The sequence below is a fragment of the Polypterus senegalus genome, chromosome 12 (genome assembly GCF_016835505.1).
Source record: "Polypterus senegalus isolate Bchr_013 chromosome 12, ASM1683550v1, whole genome shotgun sequence".
Taxonomy (NCBI): Eukaryota; Metazoa; Chordata; class Cladistia; order Polypteriformes; family Polypteridae; genus Polypterus; species Polypterus senegalus.
Genome location: NC_053165.1, coordinates 79,277,748 through 79,299,706, shown reverse-complemented (window position 1 = coordinate 79,299,706; position 21,959 = coordinate 79,277,748). Strand labels below are relative to the sequence as shown.

General features: G+C 41.2%; 1 protein-coding gene across 4 annotated transcripts; it reads right to left on the bottom strand.

Moving 5' to 3' along the window:
* Window positions 1–515: 515 nt before the first annotated feature.
* On the bottom strand, window positions 516–20,747 carry acp5a (acid phosphatase 5a, tartrate resistant). 4 transcript variants are annotated; one of them, XM_039772513.1, is made up of 6 exons: window positions 20,393–20,747; window positions 7,127–7,217; window positions 6,762–6,961; window positions 6,477–6,604; window positions 3,049–3,394; window positions 516–1,597 (listed from the first exon to the last, which is right to left on the bottom strand). In XM_039772513.1, exons 2-6 carry the CDS (start codon window positions 7,212–7,214, stop codon window positions 1,358–1,360), a joined length of 1,002 nt encoding a protein of 333 aa, XP_039628447.1. In that variant the 5' UTR covers window positions 7,215–7,217; window positions 20,393–20,747; the 3' UTR covers window positions 516–1,357. The 4 variants fall into 4 exon arrangements, with proteins under 4 accessions (XP_039628447.1, XP_039628445.1, XP_039628444.1 ...); XM_039772511.1 differs by lacking the exon at window positions 20,393–20,747 and adding an exon at window positions 10,071–10,223; XM_039772510.1 differs by lacking the exon at window positions 20,393–20,747 and adding an exon at window positions 10,094–10,221.
* Between the last annotated feature and the right edge of the window lie 1,212 nt (window positions 20,748–21,959).

Here is a 21,959-nt window from a genome sequence, read left to right as displayed (position 1 = left end):
ATTATGTGATTAATAAAGTTTGTAATTGCATTTTACCAGAGAACTATACAAAACTAAACCACTTTTTCCTTTTCCAGTTCAGTTGCTCAATGTAGTGAACCTCAAGTCCATCTTGTCCACATTGTCACATTTTGTCTCCAGTTTCTCATGATGGGAGTGTGCGTGTGTTTTTCTTTTTTTTTCATCTTTTAAGTTTTTACCGTACTTTGGGTGCCCCCTATGGGCCAGTTTGCAACATGCAGTCAGGTTATTCTTGGGCTTTTTGTAAACTTGAACTGGATTGAGTTAAATGGACAAAAGGATCGATGGATGACCGAGCTCAGGATCTTATAAGGCTTACAGGTAAGGCATGGATGACAATAACCAGCGTATTCCGAGACAATAAAACATCTCATGGCATGGCAGTCTTAAAATTATTTTATTTAAAGTTAAATTACTCCTATTAGTAACACTGTAATACTAAGAGAGTAAAGGGGGAGTGGAAAAACATACTGTACATAAAACAGAAATTAAAAGTCATTCAACAAAAACAAAATGTTCAGAGCCCAGCACTGAAATCGTAACACAAACAACAAAAGGTCACACTGATAATTGGAGTCAAATAGTTTCAGACACACTTCACTTTTCTTAATGAATACAGCAAGAGGTCCTACTTTTAACCGAGACACGGATTGTCAGGATTTATGACGACTGCGGAATCACAGAATTAAAATGACAGCACAAATGTGGTAAACAAAAGAACAAAAAAGCAACAGAAAAATTAAAACTGGACTCCAAAATGAAGTTTCAGATGGTTCACTGCTGCTCATTTTGCACTAAATGAGTCATTTAAAAGCGCTAAATTTAGGAAAGAAAGAAGTAAAATATTTCAATTCAGGCTCTTTGGATTAATTAAAAAAAGAAAAAAAGTCTTAACTTGGACCTCACAACACTGCGGTCTCACAGCGCCACCTACTGGAGAGCTCTGTTAAACGCACTGACCAGTTTTCAGAGTCAAGTGGTTGTGAAAACTTTAGAAAGAGCGTCACAGAATGTTAGAAATACAGGAGTGGCTGAAGGGACAGAGCCAGGGAGAGAAAGCCTTACTGTCCTGTATCTGCGCACACTTCACATAGAAGGCCAGACAACATTTGCATTTGTTTTCCTGTGCCATGTTGTTTGATGTTAACCCGATTTGACTCGTAGTTGGCCTGCGTATCACCTGCCTTCCCTGCCAGTGTTCTATTTTTATACCTCGTCCTTCAGAGCATAAAAACAAAATGGTGAAGAATAAAGTGTTAGTTACCACAAACACACTGAGTGGATGATTAGGACTACACAACAGCAAAAGTATGACTGCTTCTACCCAGTCCCAGCTCTAAAAGGGGGTGCGACGAGGCAGGGTGGTCCGGTACAGAGATTTCCCACGTGCCTGAATGAACGTCACAGTCATTTCCTTCTCGGTGATCTCAATGTGTGCAAAGCCACCAAGTGACGTGTACTCGGCATAAAAGAACTTCAGGGACTCTGGTGGCACCTCATCCTGGTGTTTCATGGATTCCTCCATAAAGTTTCCAGCCCCGCTCAGCACGTAGCCGATCCCAGATTCCTCAATGTACTGCAGAGAGGGTGAGGTGAAGAAACAAAAAAAAAAAAAACATTAAGAATACGGAATACAAAACACTGCAGGGTCAGCTCCTCAGAAGTGCTACTCAATTAGACGCCAATTCTTGCTGTTAAAGGAATAGGATACATAGGCATGAAAGGCACTATATAATATAGATGGGCATTATATAATAAGAGATAGCTATGAAAGGCACTATATAATATAGATGGGCAAGAAAGGCACTATATAATAGGCAGATATGAAAGGCTATATAATAGATATGAAAGGCACTATAATAGACATGAGAGGCACTACATAATAGGCATTATATAATAAGATAGCTATGAAAGGCACTATAATAGATATGAAAAGCACTATATAATATAGATATGCATGAAAGGCACTATAATAGCTATGAAAGGCACTATATAATATAGATATGCATGAAAGGCACTATAATAGATATGAAAGGCACTATATAATAGACAGATATGAAAGACACTATATAATAGATATATGCACTATATAATAAGATAGATAGATAGATATGAAAGGCACTATGTAATAAGAGATAGATACTTTGTTAATATTTAGGTAAATATTACAGGTGCAACTGTCAGTAAGCACAGGAACATTTCTGCCAGGGGGGGGAAAAAAAAAAAAACTTTACTTTTCATTCTGTAGCTCCTCTCAGTAAAGCCTGGTGGAATGAGGAGGTTGGTAAAGGCACTACAGAAGAACACATCATGGAGAGGATGGGCACTACTTGTCATAATGGCCTCTATCAGCACCCCTGGAACATGCAGATATCCTGCTGTATCAAAGCCACGTCTTCCTCCGAGAGGCTGACGGAATTAAACACCTTCAAGCAAGGCTGTGGAGTCGGTAGATAAATCCTTCGACTCCCCGACTCCCCTGTATTTAATACGCTAATGTATTCTCCATGTCGATTGAAAGAAGGCAACATCATCCACGTCATTTAAGCCCAGAACTACTGGCCAGGAGGCTGACTCTCTACCGTCTTGGCCAGTTTGAACAAAAGACAAAAACCCCTGAACACCCATCAGGCCGCAGCACACACCTCCGCCGCCATCATGACACTCGTCTACACTCACATGAACTTTTTAAACACATTAGATTTGAAATCAAATGAAAACATTTTTTGTAATGTACCATAACCCACATTACAATATGTGAATGTCAGCTGAACTTGACACTTGTAGTAACACAACTACGCACTGGGCTTTATTCTTACATCAAAGTACTACTTCATTAGGACTATTGTTTGTGAAATGGGACATTTGAACTTGCTGAATTTTTTTTTTTTACTATAATTTAAATTTATTAGGAGATGGTCCATTTTTGCCTGACTCCAGGTACCCAAAATTGCCTCCGACTCCACAGCCCTGCCTTCAAGCCTTGAACACTCCGTACATTTCCTTTATTGCGTGGAAAATACATACCTGTAAATTGTGGTCATGTCCGCAGAGGTAGGCCGTAGCGTGGTATTTCTGCAGGAGAGGTCGCACTTTCTCTAGCAGGCAGTGAGTGGGGCCATGCTCAGCCACTGACCACACAGGGTAGTGTCCGGCCACCAGCAGAAAATCAGCCCGAGATGACCGCATCCTCTCTTTGAGCCACGTCAGCTGCTCCTCCGCCGCCCCCAAGCTGAGAGGCCCTCGTGGACGCTCGTCCGTGAAGTCATCAGAGTTTCCACACAGCAGGACGGTATCCAACATGAGGATGCTGAGTGTGGCGTTGGTATGAGGGATACGGAAGCGCAGTTCATAGTAATAGTACGGGAAGTGCCTAAAGGAGAACAGAACAGTCAGGAGACCATTTAAAGCTCAGCGTCCAAGTTACAGCAACCTGTGGACCAGACTTGAAATTCTAACAGCAATCCTTTACAATATGAGCTTTAGTTACGTGGTCAGCCTCATGACGGTCAGGTTTCTGTTCTTCCCGGAGCAAGTCTGAGGTTAGCTGCACAGATACGTAGAACTTCACATTCTTTAACAATGGATTCAAATTATTTTTTAGAAATTCAAAACCTGAGAGGATTTTGCATGTTTGTAGGATGAGTCTTATGGCTATAAATGGGGGATTTTGAGTTCTTTTTTCGTGTGAATCCTGGTTTATGTTGTCACAGGCAAAGTTTAAAAATGATTGGCTGAAGATACAAACTTCAGTTCTGCATTCACCGTGGGTGTTTCATAGTTGTGCACCAGCGACAAACTTTGGTCTCCCAAAAAAAAAAAAAAGAGGGAAACTTAACATAAACACAGGTATATCTCTATCTATATCTGTGGTGTAGCGGGTCCACAGCTCATTGTGCAAAAGCCATTCGTTTTAAATAAATGATCGCAGCTTAGCGAGGGGACATTGGGCCATAGCGAGCCGTGGGGCGATCTGTAGGGTGTGGGCGTTTCTCACACATTCGTGATTGTCCCATGGCTAATGGTGCAGCTGCTGTGGCCCTCGTCATTTAAAAAGAAGCGCGAGTCGGTTGTGAGGGTGTGGAAAAATGGAGAGAGGAAAGAAAAAAAAGACAGATCAGAGAATGAAAAAAAAGAACAAGATGAGGAAAAAAGGATCGAGATCAAAAAATGGAAAGAGGAGAAAAGAGGGAGAGGAAAAGAGGACGGAGGTTACAGGGAGCGAGGAAGCAGGCGGTGCGTGCGTGTGGTGAGCGCGCGATTGAGCGCTCGAGGGCAGCTGTGAGGAAGCTGGGTGTAAGGCCGTCACCCGGGTGTTTGAGTGGATGTTGCTCCCGCTGATCGACCTTGTAAAAGCGATGAGCCGCAGAAGGCCGCGGAAAGGCAGCGGAAGTCGGGAGGCTTGGTGGTGGAGTCCCCAATGTGTGCATCCTGGCCATTGGGGTAATCAAGTCTCGGGGACTGGGATGAGTGCCATACCGGAGCCAGGGATCGGGAGGTCTCCAGTCTCGAGTGTGTAGAGGAGGGCAGCTGCAGAGAGCGTCTTGCCTGCTGCTAAGCCCAAACGGGATAAGCAGGTGAGACGCTAACAGAAAAGAAGCACCGAGCTTGTTTGTTGTTTTTAAGACTGCTTCCATGAGAAGATTTTAACCTCTGGTTTTTAAGGATTGTGTTTTTTTCTATTTATTGGTTTTACCTCCATGTTCTTTTAATGGATTATTTATTTACTTAAAGAACTTTGAGAACTGCACTATTTATTTGAACACCTGTTTTGTTGGATTTTAAATAAAAGCACTATTCACTTTTTGCACCACCCCTTGCTCAATTGTTTATTTGCCCCCATTGACTAGCTCACTCGGTGTTGGGTTCAAGTGCTTCCAAACATCAAAGGCAGTGTGGAGCCAGAACCCACATCGTCACAATATCGAAGTCAATGTGTGTACGTATGTTCCAGCATCACTTCCGAAAGCGACGGCTGGAGCGATTTTCATGAAGCTTGGTACATGTGTTTCTCATTGGTCGCCTAAAAATACCGTAGGGTGAAATCAACCCTCTTCTGGGTAGGCTGGGGGTGATCTTGCATCCAGTTGACACTCGGAATGACCACCAGAGGGCGAACTGGAGGTGACAGCCAGCATTCTTTATATTTGAGCACCACCACAACCCTGTTGCTTTTGAAATTAAATAGAGTTGGCCGGTTATGAGCATCAACTGGATGATAACATCCAAACAAGACTGCAGAACAAGCACATTAGTGAGTCTTCATTGTTTGTTTATTTCTATTATTAAAGTTGGTTTTTTTTTTTTTTTTTTATTATATTTTTCTCAAGTAATTAAAACAAAAATTTATTTTCCTCCCAGGCAACTCTGGGTATTTCAGCTAGTAATTTAAAAAAAAAAAAAACACACACACCCTGAAGCAAACAGCCTACAACAATTGAACTTTGTTGTAAAATGCATTTACCCTTCACTAACTTTTCAATTTCATAATCTGTAATGTCTTAGTAACGTGTGCATGTCTGTTCATATTTTACAGATACTTTACTCTCCCAACATTTTGTATATTATTCATAATATGGTAGATAAATGTCCTTGTAAATATTGTAAAATGGCAATTAGTGTTTACAAATGTACAAATTATCAGAGCCAGACGCATATTCATATATACTTTTATAATAGATAATGCATAGTACTGCTGCTATTGCATTCATTTTACAGAGTTGCGTATTTCTCCGTTTTATTTCCCTTTTGCTAATGCAGTCTTTGGACATTTGAAACTAAGCACTTTACTACACACCGTACGTGACAAATACAATTTCATTTAAAATTTGATGTAGGAGGAAACCTCGCACAGACACTGGGAGAAGACGAAAATCCGGATGAACGATGACTGGACGTGATGCGCCGAATCCACGAGGGAGCAGCGGTAACCACGAAGGCACTGTGCTGCTTAACGGGATCCAGTGAACTTGAAAATGAATTATTAGGGGTCGTCACATGGCAAGCCCTCGACCACAGCTACCAATACCAAAACTAAGAGCACCAGGTCTCAGTCCCCACCCCACTTGCAGTTCGTGGTTACCAATTGTGCAATATTACGACAAAAAGATCTGTCACAACATTCAAGAATGCCACTTCTATGTCCAACAAACAGTCACAATATTTGCAATCCATACTATTGTCGTTCTAATACAAATGGAAAATAGAGTCTTTGCAAAAGTTAATTTGCAAAGTACTGTGCTACGTATACATTGATGTAAAAAAGAGCAATGCAGACCAGGTATTGGATTTAGAAATATTGTAAATACTGAGATTATACCATTAAACAGCTAGTGCAAGTGTTGTTGTACAAAACTGAATTACTGAGAAATAGGCAGGACTAATAAAGCATCCTCTCAGTTCTTAAAGATACATCTTCTAGTCTGGGATTTAAGTTTGAACGCTAGGGTGCTCACCATCTTTTCGACACCTGGCTGTAGGCGATCTGTGCCGACACGTTTCCAGAGTGGTCGTGGTTTCCTGCGACGACATACCATGGCACGTGCTTGAGAGAGTCCGCTGTGAACACCTGTTCAAATGTCTCCTGGCAGGACACACACACACACACACACAGAGCTGGGGTCAGTGCAGGGGTACCACCTCACTAATTTGAACTACACTGCTAAAGGAAGTTCATTACACAACAATGAGTAGTTGTCACAGCCGATTAAGAAAACGGGAGCATCCAAGCCAGGCCTTACCTTAAACCTGGCGTCATCCACATCGCGGACACCGCTGTAGTAAAAGTTGTCACCGAGTGCCAGCACAAAATCTGCGCCCATCGTCTGCGCCACCCTGCCCATCTCATTGGCAGTTGCCTTTTCAATTGGAGTGATGAAAGGAGCGTAGGGAAGGCCTCCCCAGTCTCCAAGTGCAATAAACCGTATAGATGATCTGTTACCTGGGAGGGAATGAAAAATGAACCGTTATAGAAACTAACTTCACGTTCTCTTTGAAGGAGACAGATGCTGGTGTGCTTATTAGTTTTATACAATTTAACAAAAGTTTATCAACACCACAAAACACTTTTAAAGAGCTACCCCAGAATCTCACGAAAATGACTTACGGGACTCCAGATCCAAATCTAGCACAGGGTAGCAGAGCGCCAAGGGAAGTGTGGATAGCAGTACAGCAAACGCAGCCATGTTGATCATCACCTAAAAAAAACAACAAGGTGCATCGCACTGGTCAGACAGCAGTTCAGCTCCGATGAAAGACGAGGCTTAAAGGAAGCCGGTAATGAACGTGTGAAGAAAGAAAAATTATTAATGCAACACGCAGCACACAAATGCAGTCTTCTACTGTGGCAGAAGACAAAAAGGCAAAGGAGGGATGAATATATTTGGATAAAGAAAAAAAACCATTCATAACTTACAGAACACAGCTTCGTAATATGGAGGTTTATCATTCAGCCAACAAAATATTCAGCAATTGGGTCAAGAAATGTTACTTTCTACCACCGGCAATACGCCTTCATAGTGCCTCAGTGGCCACCTCTTTAATTCTGATGCATAATGAGGTTTATTTATTAATAAATAAATCAAATTTCCCCCTAAAGTGCTCTCTCTCTTATATTTTATGTATTTGGGACAACATCACCACCAAGTTGCCTTGCATCATCAACGTCCTGAACAGAGGAGTGAAATCTGATGGAGACAGACAGACAGACAGACAGACAGACAGACAGACTCAACAGTGTGGCCAAATATATGCAGGGGGTACAAGGTCCTGGCTGGGGTGAGGGTGCCAACTACATTCTGAAACCAAAAAACAGCCCGTGGTCTTCCTCGGCACAAATGGAGAATCTGTGAAAAATAACGCTCGAGTCCAGACAAATACACTACAAACATTCACCTTTATATTTAAGAAGCACTTTCATCATTAAGACGAGTTTCTCAAAGAATAATCAAATCATACCGTTCTTTTTTAGGTAAACCTTTATTATTTTAGATGGAAATATGTATGCAGCATGCAAGTACAAAACATATGAATTACAAGAGTAGACAAAAGAGCCACTAATAATCCGTAAACAGAAGATTAAGGAATAATTAACTCTAACACTACACGTTAATAATTCATCAGGATCCTTAAAAATTACAAGAACTCAAAATGCTAATAAGCAACGAGTGTAGAAATTTTAATAACTGATTACTTTTGACCATTGGGAGCCTAAATCTGCAACACGTGATTTTCTTCCTGATAATTATACACTAGTAAAATTAAACAAGCAGATAAATAAAACACTTTTAACATTAAGCGATTTTTCTAAGCAATTAAAAATAAATCTTTTATCCCACGTTTCATGGCAGACACCGTCACAGACTGTTTCTGGTTAAAACCATCAGGCTGTATTACGTTCAATGGATGATTTATGAGTGACAAACCAGTCTGATTTTTTTAAAAAAGCAATTTTAATAAAAAAAAAATACTATCAAAAGCCTGCTTACAGAACATTCATCAGTGTCCTAATAGTTCTCTTCATTCACCGTGACATCATATTTATTAAAGCAAATGCCTTTAGTGCACAAGCAAAACAAAGCACTTAAAATGTGCCTCCTTTACAAGTTATTAGAATGTCCACACCAGTAATACGTGACCAGAGTGCCCTCAGATTTTTTTTTTCCCTTCCTTCCCCTTTAAAAGCTTTTTCGATAATAACTTACTGTAATTTCAGATGTCAGGTGGCACAGATGTTGGGTCCGAACGCCAGGTTTGGTTGCCGTCAGTATGGGCTTCTCTCCCTGTGCTTTGGTTTTCCTCCCCACACCCTGGCTGATGACCAATTCCAAACTGCCCTGCGTTGGCGTGTGCTGGAGTTGGCCCTTGAATGGCTAGCATTTTTGTCCAGGGTTTGTTCCTGCCCTGCACCCAGTGTTGCCTGGGTAGGCCTTGTCCTGTGGTGACCCTTAAAATTAAGCAGGTCTGAAAATGTGTGTATGTATGAAGTACTTTTGACCTGAAATCAGGCATTTCCCCCCTCCAATGTCCTGGCTGAACTGCCCATCACAGCCTGGTCATTCTTGCCTCCCAATCACCCCCCCGTTTCTAATTGGCTCTCTCATCTCTCCACCACCTAATAAGTAATGTGTGTGACACAAAATGGCTGACATCCCATCATCCAGGTGGATGCTGCACTTTGGTGGTGGAGGTTTAAGACCCCCACCCCATCCCATCCCACGTAAAGCACTGCGAGTGTCTTGAAAGGTGCCATATAAAGGCAATAAATCCTCTGTGGGCTCACAATGCACATTAAGTTATGCCTTCCTCCCTGCCGCCTTCTTTTTATTCACACTGTAGTCTCAATAAAGAGCTTTTTCAAAGTTCACTTATATATATATATATATATATATATATATATATATATATATATATATATATATATATATATATATAAACAAAGCAGAAAATTTGCATTTCCTGTACCATGTGGTGCTGCTCGTCATGGAAATCAACAAGTGCTTCACAGAGTAAAATACCAAAAAATAACAAACAGGAAGCAAGTGAAGGGGCAAATGGGGCCACTGACACGCAAACAGTTCCCATCATCCTCTCAGCACTCCGTGACCCGATGTGTCGTCACGTGTAGCCCTGGCCCACCTTCCAGAACTCGCAGGGATCACCATGTGCTGTAAACAAGCAGCAAGCAAACCTGGAGGACCTCTTCTACCCTTCTGTGCCGTTATGTTTGACTCGGCGATGCTGTGAATAAACTGTGCACTGCCGTCTGCATGACCACACTCTGACAGCCAGCTTCACTGTCCAATCACTGCAACTGCACTTATAAATTTCACTTGAATAATTAATAAAAATGATTGAGAAAACACTACACACACACACACACACACACAAGTCAATCAACCACAACACCTTCTATAATGAAAGCCATGTGTCACCTGCCAAAATGCTCAATTCCAAAAGGTCTCGTGCTGCCTTCTTCCCAGATTTCAACTTAAAATAAAAACAGCATTCAAATGACACCCGGAATCCGAGTACAGCAGCGAGTGCCCCACCTCTGCCCCCACGCCCTCGTCACCTGCTGCGCTTCTCTTGTGCTCTCCCTCCGGAGTTGTATGCGCGCTCAAGATTCGGCCGTTCTGTCTCAGAGGTCTTCCTGTTAAAGTTTTCTCCTCCCCTTTTGAAAAACTTAAGAGTGCAATCAAATCTTCAGCTGCCTTTTATCAGATCTTCAAAAATAGGAACTAGCAAAAACCAATGGCGGTAAGCAATGCGAGGAGGGAAAAGAAAAAGAAGGGATGGCAGAATGTTTATGACCGTGACTCAGCTACCTGTGGCCGTACAGCAATCCAAACAGCACAAGTCACCATGTGACTGAGTCAGCGTTTATAAAAAGACAAAAACAATCTGCCTGCAGTGGGACAGGGTGACATTTCTTTACATGACACAAGTGTAAAGGTGAAGGAGGAAGCAATGAACTCGTCGTCTAGCATGATATTAACCCTGGCAAGGAACTGTGTGTGTGTGTTCAGCGAGTTACAGACTAAGGAAGAGCTAAAATAAAACACACACTAATACTCAACCCCCATGAATTCAATTTAGTGTTGTTGGGGTCTGGCGTGTTTTTTTTTTAATTTTTTAATCTGGCAGTACTGGACACAAGGCAGGGACAAACAAACAGTGAATGAGACACCAGTCCACTACAGTCCCTGACAAGAGTCTTGTCACTTGTGTACAAATTGACCTGAAGTGCCGCTAAAATATATTTCTAATCAAGATTTTGTTACAAGAAATGGGTCGTTTCAATCCCATCAGCTTTTGTAATAATGTTTGAGTGCAAAACGAAACTGACAGAAAGTATTCGAATATTCACAGCTTGGTAAAGCCCATTGAGTCAAGACATAAGTGTTGTCACCTTGTCATAGGAGCTTCACCTTGACTAATAATGGATCAATGAGGTCTCAGGTGTGTATAACAAGAACCCCAGTACACTAGACCTTCACATCAACTGCAACCAGACCTCTGCAAACAGGCCTAAGATTCACCCTGAGACTAAAGTGTTGATTATCAAGAGGCTGAAGACCAAATCCACTGCTGATGTGGCAAACACCTTCAATGTGTCTCAGTGTCAAGTTCAGAGGATAAAAAAAAGATTTGAAGAGACTGGAGACGTTTTTGACAAGCCCAGGTCAGGAAGACCCCGCAAGACAACTGCTCAAGACGACCGTTTGTTGGCTCGAAAATCCAAGGCAAGCCCATTTTCCACTGCAGCAGAGCTCCACGAGACCTGGTCACCTGAAGTCCCTGTGTCAACCAGAACAATTTGTCGGATTCTGTCTCGAAATGGCCTCCATGGTCGGATCAGTGCCCATAAGCCAGCACTAAACAAGAGACAATTGAAAACCGTGTGGCATTTGCCAAGGCCCACAGCCTGCTAAAAGGATGGAAGTTGGAAAAGTGGCAGAAGGTGGATTTTTGAGATGGATCTTCTGTTGAATTACACTACAGTCACCGCAAATATTGCAGGAGACCTACTGGAACCCGCATGGGGCCGAGATTTACCCAGAAAACAGTGAAGTTTGGTGGAGGCAAAATCATGGTCTGGGGTTACATCCAGTATGGGGGTATGCAAGGGATCTGCAGGGTGGAAGGCAACATCAATAGTCTAAAATACCAAGAAATCTTAGCTACCTCTTATATTCCCAACCATAAAAAAGGCCAAATTCTACAGCAGGATGGTGCTCCATCGCATACTTCCATCTACACATTAAAGTTCCTTAATGCGAAGAAGATCAAGATGCTCCAGGATTGGCCAGCCCAATCACCAGACATGAACATCATTGAGCATATGTAGGGTAGGATGAAAGAGGAAGCACGGAAGACGAAACCAAAGAACATTGATGAACTCTGGGAGGCATGCAAGACGGTTTTCTTTGCTATTCCTGAGGACTTCATCAATAAATTGTATGAATCCTTGCCAACCCGCATGGGTGCTGTCCTTCAAGCTCATGGAAGTCATACAAGATATTAAATTTGGATCTCACGGCACCACTAAATTTGCTGACATATTTTTGGATTTGCAGTAAAGTTGCTCATTTTCAGTATAGGCGACAAAGCTTTTGTCTTGCCCAAATTTGACCGGTCTGTCTTGATTAAATGATAAATCTTTTTTCAGTGAAACTCATTTATTGCAGTGCATTAATCATCATTTGGGGGGGCTTTAGCTTTTCATAGGAGCTATTTCTAACACCAGTTGATTCATTAAATGTCAGGTTAATAGCAGGAGTTTCTACAAAATAGAGACGCACCAAGACTTTTGTCAGGGACTGTAGAAGTGGAAGACAGACAGGAAGGACAACAGTGCTTAAGAAGTCCCAAGCACACTGCACATACACGTATGGATGTATTTGAGGGGAGCTGTTCTGTAAAAAGCGAAACCCCCCCTTGTGACAAAAATCTCGATCGATAGGACACACAGACATTCAGACCTCTTCGTTTCCATTGTGCTGTAGATGTACTCTCATTTTAAGAGGGTAACCCTTGCCACTCTGGAGGGGTTTCAGAACAAGTCTCAGTGGGGCCAAGCCAAAGTCCAGACTTACACCCCATAGAACACATTGGGGGAGACCCGAAGATTACAGACGCTGTCCATCAAAACTAATGGAGCTTGAGAGGGGAAGAATGGGATAAACTGTCTAAATCCAGGTGTGAAAACCTTGTGGGGACTTGGCTAAGAAAAGCCAAGCAAGATGACACCTCTTATTGGCAAACTAAAAAGATTACAATATGCAAACTTGAGGCAACTCGGGCCCCTTCTTCAGGCAAGAATGCCTCGAAAGCTTGCATATTGTAATCTTTTTAGTTTGCCAATAAAAGGTGTCATCTTGCTTGGCTTTTCTCTACATTCATAATGGCCAACACGGTACAACACCCTAGTACTGGGGACTTGGCTAAGAAAACTTGAAGCTGGAACTGCTGCCAAAGGGGGCTCTACAAATCTTTCTGAAAACATGCTTTCACTTGGTCATTGAGTGTAGATTGAAGCATTTTAAAATTAAATCTACAAGAGAATGAAGCGTGCAAAAAAGGGTAGGGGTCTGAATAATTTCTGAACTGGTTTGTGTATTTTATATAATGGACACACACTTTCACACATCGCCCTATTATAAAAAATAAATCTTGGAAGAAGACAAGACATGATTTTCTTGGAGAGACACTTGTACGTCCCACGAGAAAGATTTAACCAGGCCCGGGGCCGGAAATAAAGGACAAGAGTAGATGACAAAGTAGAACGTCGTAAAAGAATTCAGAAATGTTGGCGCGGTACACATGCACGGCAGGTTAGAGATAAGTACGAAAATTCAAAAGTCTCAAAAAAAAGGATAGCAAAGATCACATTAGTGCAAACAAACGGAAATTACTCTGTGAAATAAAGTTACAGCGAAAATATAATATGTTGTTCGCATTTAAACTTTAAAGTCGGAGACTTGTAGATCGTCTAATTCGTGTTGCCAGCAAGAATTAAGATTCTAAAAACGTTGGCGCAGTATTTAGTCCCGCGAGACGGAGACTTTGAACACGAGATTCTTTCACGTCGCGCCCTACTTACAACTATTATCAAACAAGACCACGGTCATCTAACCTGCAGGCGTGCGAATGCTTTTGTCAGACACGCTTCCTGAGCTCTCCGCTCTCATACATTTTTTGCAGGACAATAATTTAATAAGACAAAGCGAAGAAACAAAGAGCATAAAGAAACATTTGAAAAAGTCATTTTATTTATTAGAGAGAAAGAAACGATCTTCATGCACGGGCAGATATACGTTACGTTGTCACGATGGAAGTCCAAACACGGAATCAAAATTCAATGCGATCTTTAAGAAAAGTTAATTCCAAATATTGTTTTTACTAAAGTTTTAAAGTAAAAGTGAAAATAATCTTTTTAAATTGAATATCCGGTAAACCAAACTCTTGAGCGAAGTGAGCGGAGGCCCCTTGTAGTATATAAAAACTGCAAATGTGCGAGTAGGGTAGGCATATAGAAATTAACCTCACTAACACAAAAGAATGTATTTTCAACGTCGTCCTTTGTGCAGGATTTACGTCGCCCATTACTGTAGAGCCAAGCTGTTTAGTGAATTCATTCATGTTCAACTCGTTCCTGGGTGCCACCCCAGATCAGTCACCAACTGCCAGAGAGAACAGGTGGTCCCTTATGGCACATACGATTTACTGGTCACGTGAACCGCTCACCATTAAAAAGACCCCATATGAACATTAGCTAGGGTCTTCATAGTAACCACCAGGTTAGTGGATTACTTGTTTGACCACTGAGATGTCTTGTTCACTCATCTATAAAATGGAGCCCACAATAAAACTGGGAAAGGAAAAAAAAATTCAACATTACAACGTGTTTCTTCTTCTGTAATTTACTGCATTAAAAACTATACACCTGTGTTTATCACCAGTTATTTCAAATACCACTTTTTCAGGGTATCCCGTCCCAAAGCAGGCAGCCCGAGGCGCTACGTACAAGATCGACTGATTCTACACAAACTTTCCTTGAACTGTCAACAAGCGCTTTGAGCTCCATGACAAGACTGGCCATTTTCCTGACCTGACTAGAGCTGCTGATTTACTGTACAGACTGCATCTCAGTTGTTAGTCATCAGCACTAAAACATAAGTAACATGAGAGTTAGAATTGAATACTAACCCTCACCTATTCGGTTTCTTTTCTCGGTACCCAAATGTGCCACTTGGTGCCACGGCCCACCTGCCAAGTTGTTTGCCTGCCTATGGTAAAGTCACCCCTGATGGAGGATCACAGGAATCATGGGAAAGAGGGGTCCTTTCATCGGAGCAACGTTTCAGCCGTGGCATGGCCAAATGGGGAGGCAGCTAGATGGATGAGGTCTCCAGGGCTCTAAAAATATCCAAACCTAATGATGTCATATCATCTACTGTTAAACCGTACTTCTAAAATTTTTATTGTTATGCTGTATTAAGGAATTGTTCTGTTCTGTGTATTGTATTGACCCCGTACTTTTGACACCCACCCTACCTGGAAAGGGGTCTCTCTTTCGAGGTTTCTTCCCTTTTTCCCCACAAGGTTTTTATTGGGAGTTTTTCCTTGTCTTCTCAGAGAGTCAGGGCTGGGGGGCCGTCAAAAGGCAGGGCCTGTTAAAGCCCATTGCGGCACTTCCTGTGTGATTTTGGGCTATACAAAAATAAACTGTATTGTATTGTATTGCATTGCATTTCCTATCCTCTCTTGTGTACAGGGTGACTGCATGTGGAAAAATGAATAATGGCCGAATTTAAACTTAGAAGCAGGCCTGTCGTGATGGGGACTGAAGTGGAAAACTTTAAAGTGTCACATAAATGAATGACTTCCGTCTAGACGTGTGGAGAAAATAGACTATGAGAGGACAAAGCATGGAATTAATGCCTCTTCAAATCCACATGTCTGCTTCAACAGCTTGGCTCGACTAAACATAAATCTCAGCTTTTATTACACTCCGGACGTTTCCAGGCACACAACACAAAGCAGCAATGTAAATAGCAAAGAGTGGAAAAAGTGGGGAAAAAAATACAAAAAAAAATTAAAATTATTACTATTACAAAAATTAATAATAATTCAGCTGGCTTTTTACTTTTCTGAATGACAAAATGCTGTACTGGAGGCTTTTAAATTTTGTTCACTGCACTGGCTGGCCCTGTCCACTTTAGGCCGCAGTTAGAGCACCCATGTTACACTAAAGCAAACAAGATATAGTCGCAAGACTTCTACACAGATTGTATCCATTCATTCGGCTTTAGTTTGCTTTTGGGGCTGTAATTTGACAAATAGCCCACTTCAGTAACAATCGGCTCTAATCTGACACCCACTCGGTAAGCACCTCGACTGCTCCAGAAACATGAATGAATCGCCATGCCAAGTAACCGCGACAGCCTGATCTCTCCGTCGAAATGAGGGGAAGACTTGTGGGATTTAAAGCACTAGCATTAAATGGCAATGTTGGCCGCATACCAGCTTGCACTGCGTGTGAGCAACAGAAAATAAAACGCTGCACAGATTAGAACGGCAGCTCCCCAAGGAGCACTAGGTGTTCAGTATACGGAGCAGCCATGAATTCTGCTTATTGGCACTCAATGTCACATCTTAAGCAGCACTTTATTTCTCACTGTACATTTCCACATCTCCTGCTTGAGCCGAAGCCAAAGCAATCATGTTTGCAAACAGCAGATTGTTAGTTTTCCACCAGTTCTGCAAAGATACTTATTTTTCTGTGCACACTAATATAGGAGCGTAAAGATTTCAATTTTAATTTCCAACTGACTTTTCATTCTTCTTATACTTGCACACAAAGTTTGACTGATAAGGAAGAGCTACAGATAATATACTCCATGAATAGATTTTTGTATATACAAAAAACAAATGCAATATTTTACAGGGTAACACACATTATTAACCGCTATAAATAAATAAATCTACACATACATACATCTATGTGTGGAAGTGTGCGTCTGTCTGTCCCTACGGAATGAAGCTCAAAAAGTGAAACCATCAAGGAAAGAGAAGCTCACGTAGCCGCTAATGCACAACCATTGTGACTGATTGAAGTAGCAGAATCCATGGTTTCATAGGAGCCTGGGCGTTTTACAGCTACCACATTAGATAGATGTTATTTCATCTCCTCCTGCATTTCTACTGCAATAATCACCTCTGGTACCAACTGTAAAATAAACCTGCAGATTGCTGCAATGTAAATGTAAGATGCCTTGGATAAAAGGCATCAGCCAGATATATTAAATATACTGCCTTGACGTTTTAAATTGTCCCGTAATAATCACAAAGACATTCAAGCTAGGCTGACTGGCGACTAAAATGTCCAGATATGAAGCTGGGCGAGTGTGCGCGCCTTGGAACAAAATGTCCTACCGTCCAGACGTATTGCACCCTCCGCAACCATAACAGGCTGCAGCGCCCAGTAACCCTGAAGAGAAGGATCCAAAAAGTACGAAAGTGTGTGTGCCTGGAATCAGGTTTCGCTCCAGACTCGTGTCTCATATTTCTGGGATGTGCATCATCATCATCATCATCATCCCCCCATAAACTTCTGTACTGAACAAACGTGTTCAGAAATGAAAGAATGGATTTCTATTTCACGTAGTTTCTCTCTCAACATTTCTTACAGAGGAGCTGTGAAGTGACAGAAGGCATGTATCCATTAACATTACACAAGATGGCAGACCGGCCCAGTGTATTGCTGTGGTTTGTTTCTGCTGATCATCAAAACAGCACAGGCTTGGATCTCTTTGGTCAGTCTTCAGCAACCATTCATTTTCAACAACTCAGCTGCTTTGAATTTCTGCTTATGTAATCAGTTAAATGAAACAGATAAAGGAAAAAAAAAAAACCATGAAGCAACATCAGCATGTAATCCAAACATAAGCAAAAAAAAAAAACTTGATGGGAAACTGAAAACTAAGCAAAAGTAGAAATATACCAAGATGAAGGTCTGCCTCCCTACTCCCAACCAGATTACAGGGTAATGAGATAAAACACATTCTGGCAGCGTGCGAGAAAGGACGCAACATTTAAACAGACGTCAAGCCATCAAACGAATATTCACACGTATTCGGTCCCATATAAATGTAACCCAAAATGAACATCTTTTTAGTGTGGAAGGGAACTGAAGGACGCACAGAAGAAACTTACAAACATGAGGAGACTGGTCAAACTACACAGAGGGTCATTAGGCCAAAATTCAAAACACTGGGCATGGATTTCTACACGTACACACATACTATTAATACTTTTAAAAAATAGTCACTCGAGACATGACCTTGTGATAACCAACTTTCCAGACAACCTACTCCTCCCATTATATTTGACTTCTATTTTCCGATACTTCTCTGTACAAAAATACGAAAATAAATACATAAAAAACACAAAACGTGTGGTGTATTTCAAGCCCAAAAGAGGACATTCATCTTATAAATGTTTTTGCTTGTGGTTTAAATTGGAAGTTAAATGGTTCAGTGATTTTTTTTTTGCAAAACAACTGACAATGGCAAGACATTTTATAACAAAGAACTGAAAAGAGGTAGCAGGGTTAAAGGTTTATCTACATTTACAACTGACCCAAAAGGCACCTTATATATTATTTTTCTTTCTGCTAGGATTCACAGGCCACCTACAGGGGGACACATTTTTTTTTAGAAGGGTTTCCTTTTATTTTTAGCATGGCTAGACTCCTCACATTACAAGGAGTGAAAACTACTTGTGTATGTTATGAAACATTAATTAGGAGAAAAAACAAAATGTATATATTTGGCGTGGAGAGTACCCGTCCATACAAACCATCAGAGGTAACAGTATAGTCAAGCAATGGCTAGCATAGAAACTTTGAAAATCTACAACCCTGTAATCGAGCCCGGGCTTTGTTATTGTTTTCTCCTGCTCAGGTCAACTGAGGACCGTGTGTGTGTGTGTATAAATGGATCCTGTGATAACCAGGAATGGCTCCTGCCAAAGACCTAATGAAAATGTCAGGGTCCTGCAATAACCTGGCATGGTTTCCACCAAGACAGTCGTGAATGTCTAGAGCAGGGGTCGCCAACTCCAGTCCTGCCCAGTAGCTGCAGGTTTTCATTCTCACCCTTTTCTTAATGAGTGACCCTTTTGAACTTCTTTTGAATCAATTTTAAATTGACATGTTCTTGAAGACCCAGTCCCCTTAATTGTTTCTTTATCCTTAACAAGCAGCCAAACAATAATGAGATACAAAATGAGCCAAAACAATTGGTGTCCATCATACAATACCTGAAAATAAAGGAAGGTGAAGGTCTCAGGAATGTCAATCTGCTCCGGTCCCCAAAACATTTTAACAGAGCTGCTCTTAGAATGAGAAAATCAATCATTTCGAAAATGGCTGCTAATGCACCGTGATCACAGCAACAAAGCCACGAAATTAAAGAGCGGGTTTAATCAACAACAAGAACTGGCACCTCATTAGGCAGCTGGTTGGAGTTTGAGGCCCTGAATTAAGTGGGCTTTTGTTGGCTCCCTCACTTCACATTTTGTTTCTGTTTGGGTGCCATTTAACAACAACATTTATTTATATAGCACATTTTCATACAAAAAAAAATGTAGCTCAAAGTGCTTTACAAAATGAAGAATAGAAGAAGACACAATAAAAAATAAACATAAGTCAACATTAATTAACATAAAATAAGAGTAAGGTCCGATGGCCAGGGTGGACAGAAAAAACAAAAAAAAAACTCCAAAGGCTGGAGAAAAAAAAAAAATCTGTAGGGATTCCAGACCTCGAGACCACCCAGTCCCCTCTGGGCAATCTACCTAACATAAATCAAACAGTCCTCTTTGTATTTAGGGTTTTCATGGAAGGACTTGATGAGAAGGAAAGAAATGAAGCAAATCAATTAAAGTGAATTCACAAGAAGTTAAATTAGCAGCACAAACAGGGCAGAATGAAAACCTGCTGCCATGGTGGTCCAACAGGACCGGAGTTGGCGACCAGCAAGCAGGTTCACAAAAAAAAAAAATAAAAAATGGATAGACTTTCAATGGCTAGGAAGAATGAAATGGGTAAAACTGAATTTAGTGGTGAAAAGTGTTATTACAATCCTAACATTTGAGCTGTTGAGCCTTCAATGTGTACTTCTGGGTCTCAAAGACGTAGGGCTCGCTTAATCACACAGGTTTGGTGCGAGTGTGCAGGTCCAGCAATGGCCCGTTGCGTTCTTCAGAGTTGGTACTTACCTTGTGCCCAATGACTGAGGGATAGGCCCCAATCAGCTGCGACTTCAAAATAGGAGTATGAAAGTTACAAAACAACAGTCTTAAAGGTGGCGCTGTTTTTGGAGTAGAGTTTTAGCTTTGTTCTGTTCGCAAATCTTTGATCTTTTTTTCTTCCCAACTCAAGACATGACCCAGTTATGTACTTTGATTAAATTTTACAAGTGAATCACTGAGAAAGAAAAAGTTAAATCTGAAACCATGCCCATTAGAAAAACTGTGGCAACAGGCCATTCAGCCCAACAAGCTTGCCTACTCTACTCATCTAGAATGCCCAAAATACCATCCAGTGGAGATCTAAAAGGTACCTAAAGTTCTACCCTCCACCACATTACTTTTATTCCATGTGTCTGTGGTTCTTTACATGATTAAAGCCCATTTCTGCCCTTAAAGTTCCAACCCTGCCTCCATGTTGTTGTTGTAGCAGAATGAGACAATACATGAATCTCTGTAACTTTTCGTTACCTCTGAAAATGCTGCAATATGAAGGGCTAACACTTCATTCTCGTAACTATTAAGCCTGTCCGCTGGCGTCGATTTACGATCCTACCTTTACTCCGAGTTGCCGTCTCTTTGTGGTTCAGGTTGGTCAAACAGGTTTCGTGTCGCTGTGGGTCCGGTCCTCTCTCTCTCTCAGGCCTTTTTTCCTCTTTGTCTGCTCCAAAGTTTTTTTCGGCCAGTACTATTTCATACCTGGGTTTCGCAACCGTGACACAGTCGGGAAACGCGGAACATGTTTGCTATTTTATTAAACCTCTACCAATCCAGAGGGACAAAATGCAATTCTTAAATTTAATCATTTCGGACAGAAGAAGGTGGAACAATTCAAAGTTCAATACGAGTAGCCTTTGGTATACAAAGACTGAAAGGAGAAAAGAAGTATAAAAAAAAAGGAAACAAATATTGATAAAGCTGTAGAGTTCAAAAGCAAAACAACTGGTGCTGGGAAAATTTACAGCTCTAGCAAATACAAATTAAAGGGGGAATGCCGAAGCACGGGATTTCTCTAAATCTATTACACAAGAGAATACAAATGCAGCCTTCACATTAGTTACGGAGTTTCGGTCACCTGCAACTACCGAAAACGCAATAACATTCAGACCACGTGCAGCCGTGTTTCCGTTTCACTTCTCTTACGTGCTCGCCGTCGTTTAAACACGCGAAATAACACCACACAATAAAACGATTCTCGGTATATCAAACTTTAAAATAAAGACGCTTCAAAAACTGCACTGTGATTTTGTTTGCCTTCCTTGCGCCAAATATGAAGCACACGCCGCGACCTGATCCCCCTAATCGATTCTGTTATTGGCCACCGATCCGTTTTGAGGAGGGGGAAAAGCTGACCTTTCAAAGGGGCGGTGACTAATCTTATGTGGCAGAGTGCAAAGGTCAAACAAAAAAGACAAAACAAATAATCGACGGGTCTGGCTGAAGGTTTCATTTTATTTCAGCAGAAGTTATTTGTAATAAAAAGGGTCATTTCTTCGACTAGGCTAATCACAAAATAAGTTATCAAGCATTTGGATAAGTTTTGTAATTATGACAGCGTGCAAGTTTGTTATTAACGAGATCGTTTGTTAAATTCGCTAATGATATAAAAGTATAACAACTTATCGATAAGGTGGCGGACGTACTTTCATAAAGAACTTTACTTAATTTGTTATTGAAGCACCGTAACACTTACAATTCGTAGATGAGTGATGAATATTTGAACATTTTCAAAGAGAAAGGGCATTTTTGTATTTGTATAAGTCATAATAAAACTACGTAAACATTTAATATAACAGTAGGATTAAGCATTTCAGAGGATATATAATACTAGTAACGCCGCACTGAACGTTACACTTGACTTGAGCACTCCTAGTTTTCATCGTCTTTCTTTCTCTGTCTCTGTCTAGCATTCGTTTGCTCAGAAGTAGATGCGCTTGCTGTTCCCTGAGCAGCTCTTCTTTTCTCCACCCTAGCGGCCCGCTGCTTCTCATCTTTTCGCGTTAAAACGGATTAAGTTAGTTTTTGTGTTGCAATTACTTAGTACATTTTCTTTATTTTTTCACTTAAGCTGGGACGTAAGTCTTCAATCTGCCGCAGGAATGATTAGCGAAGGTGGCAGGGAA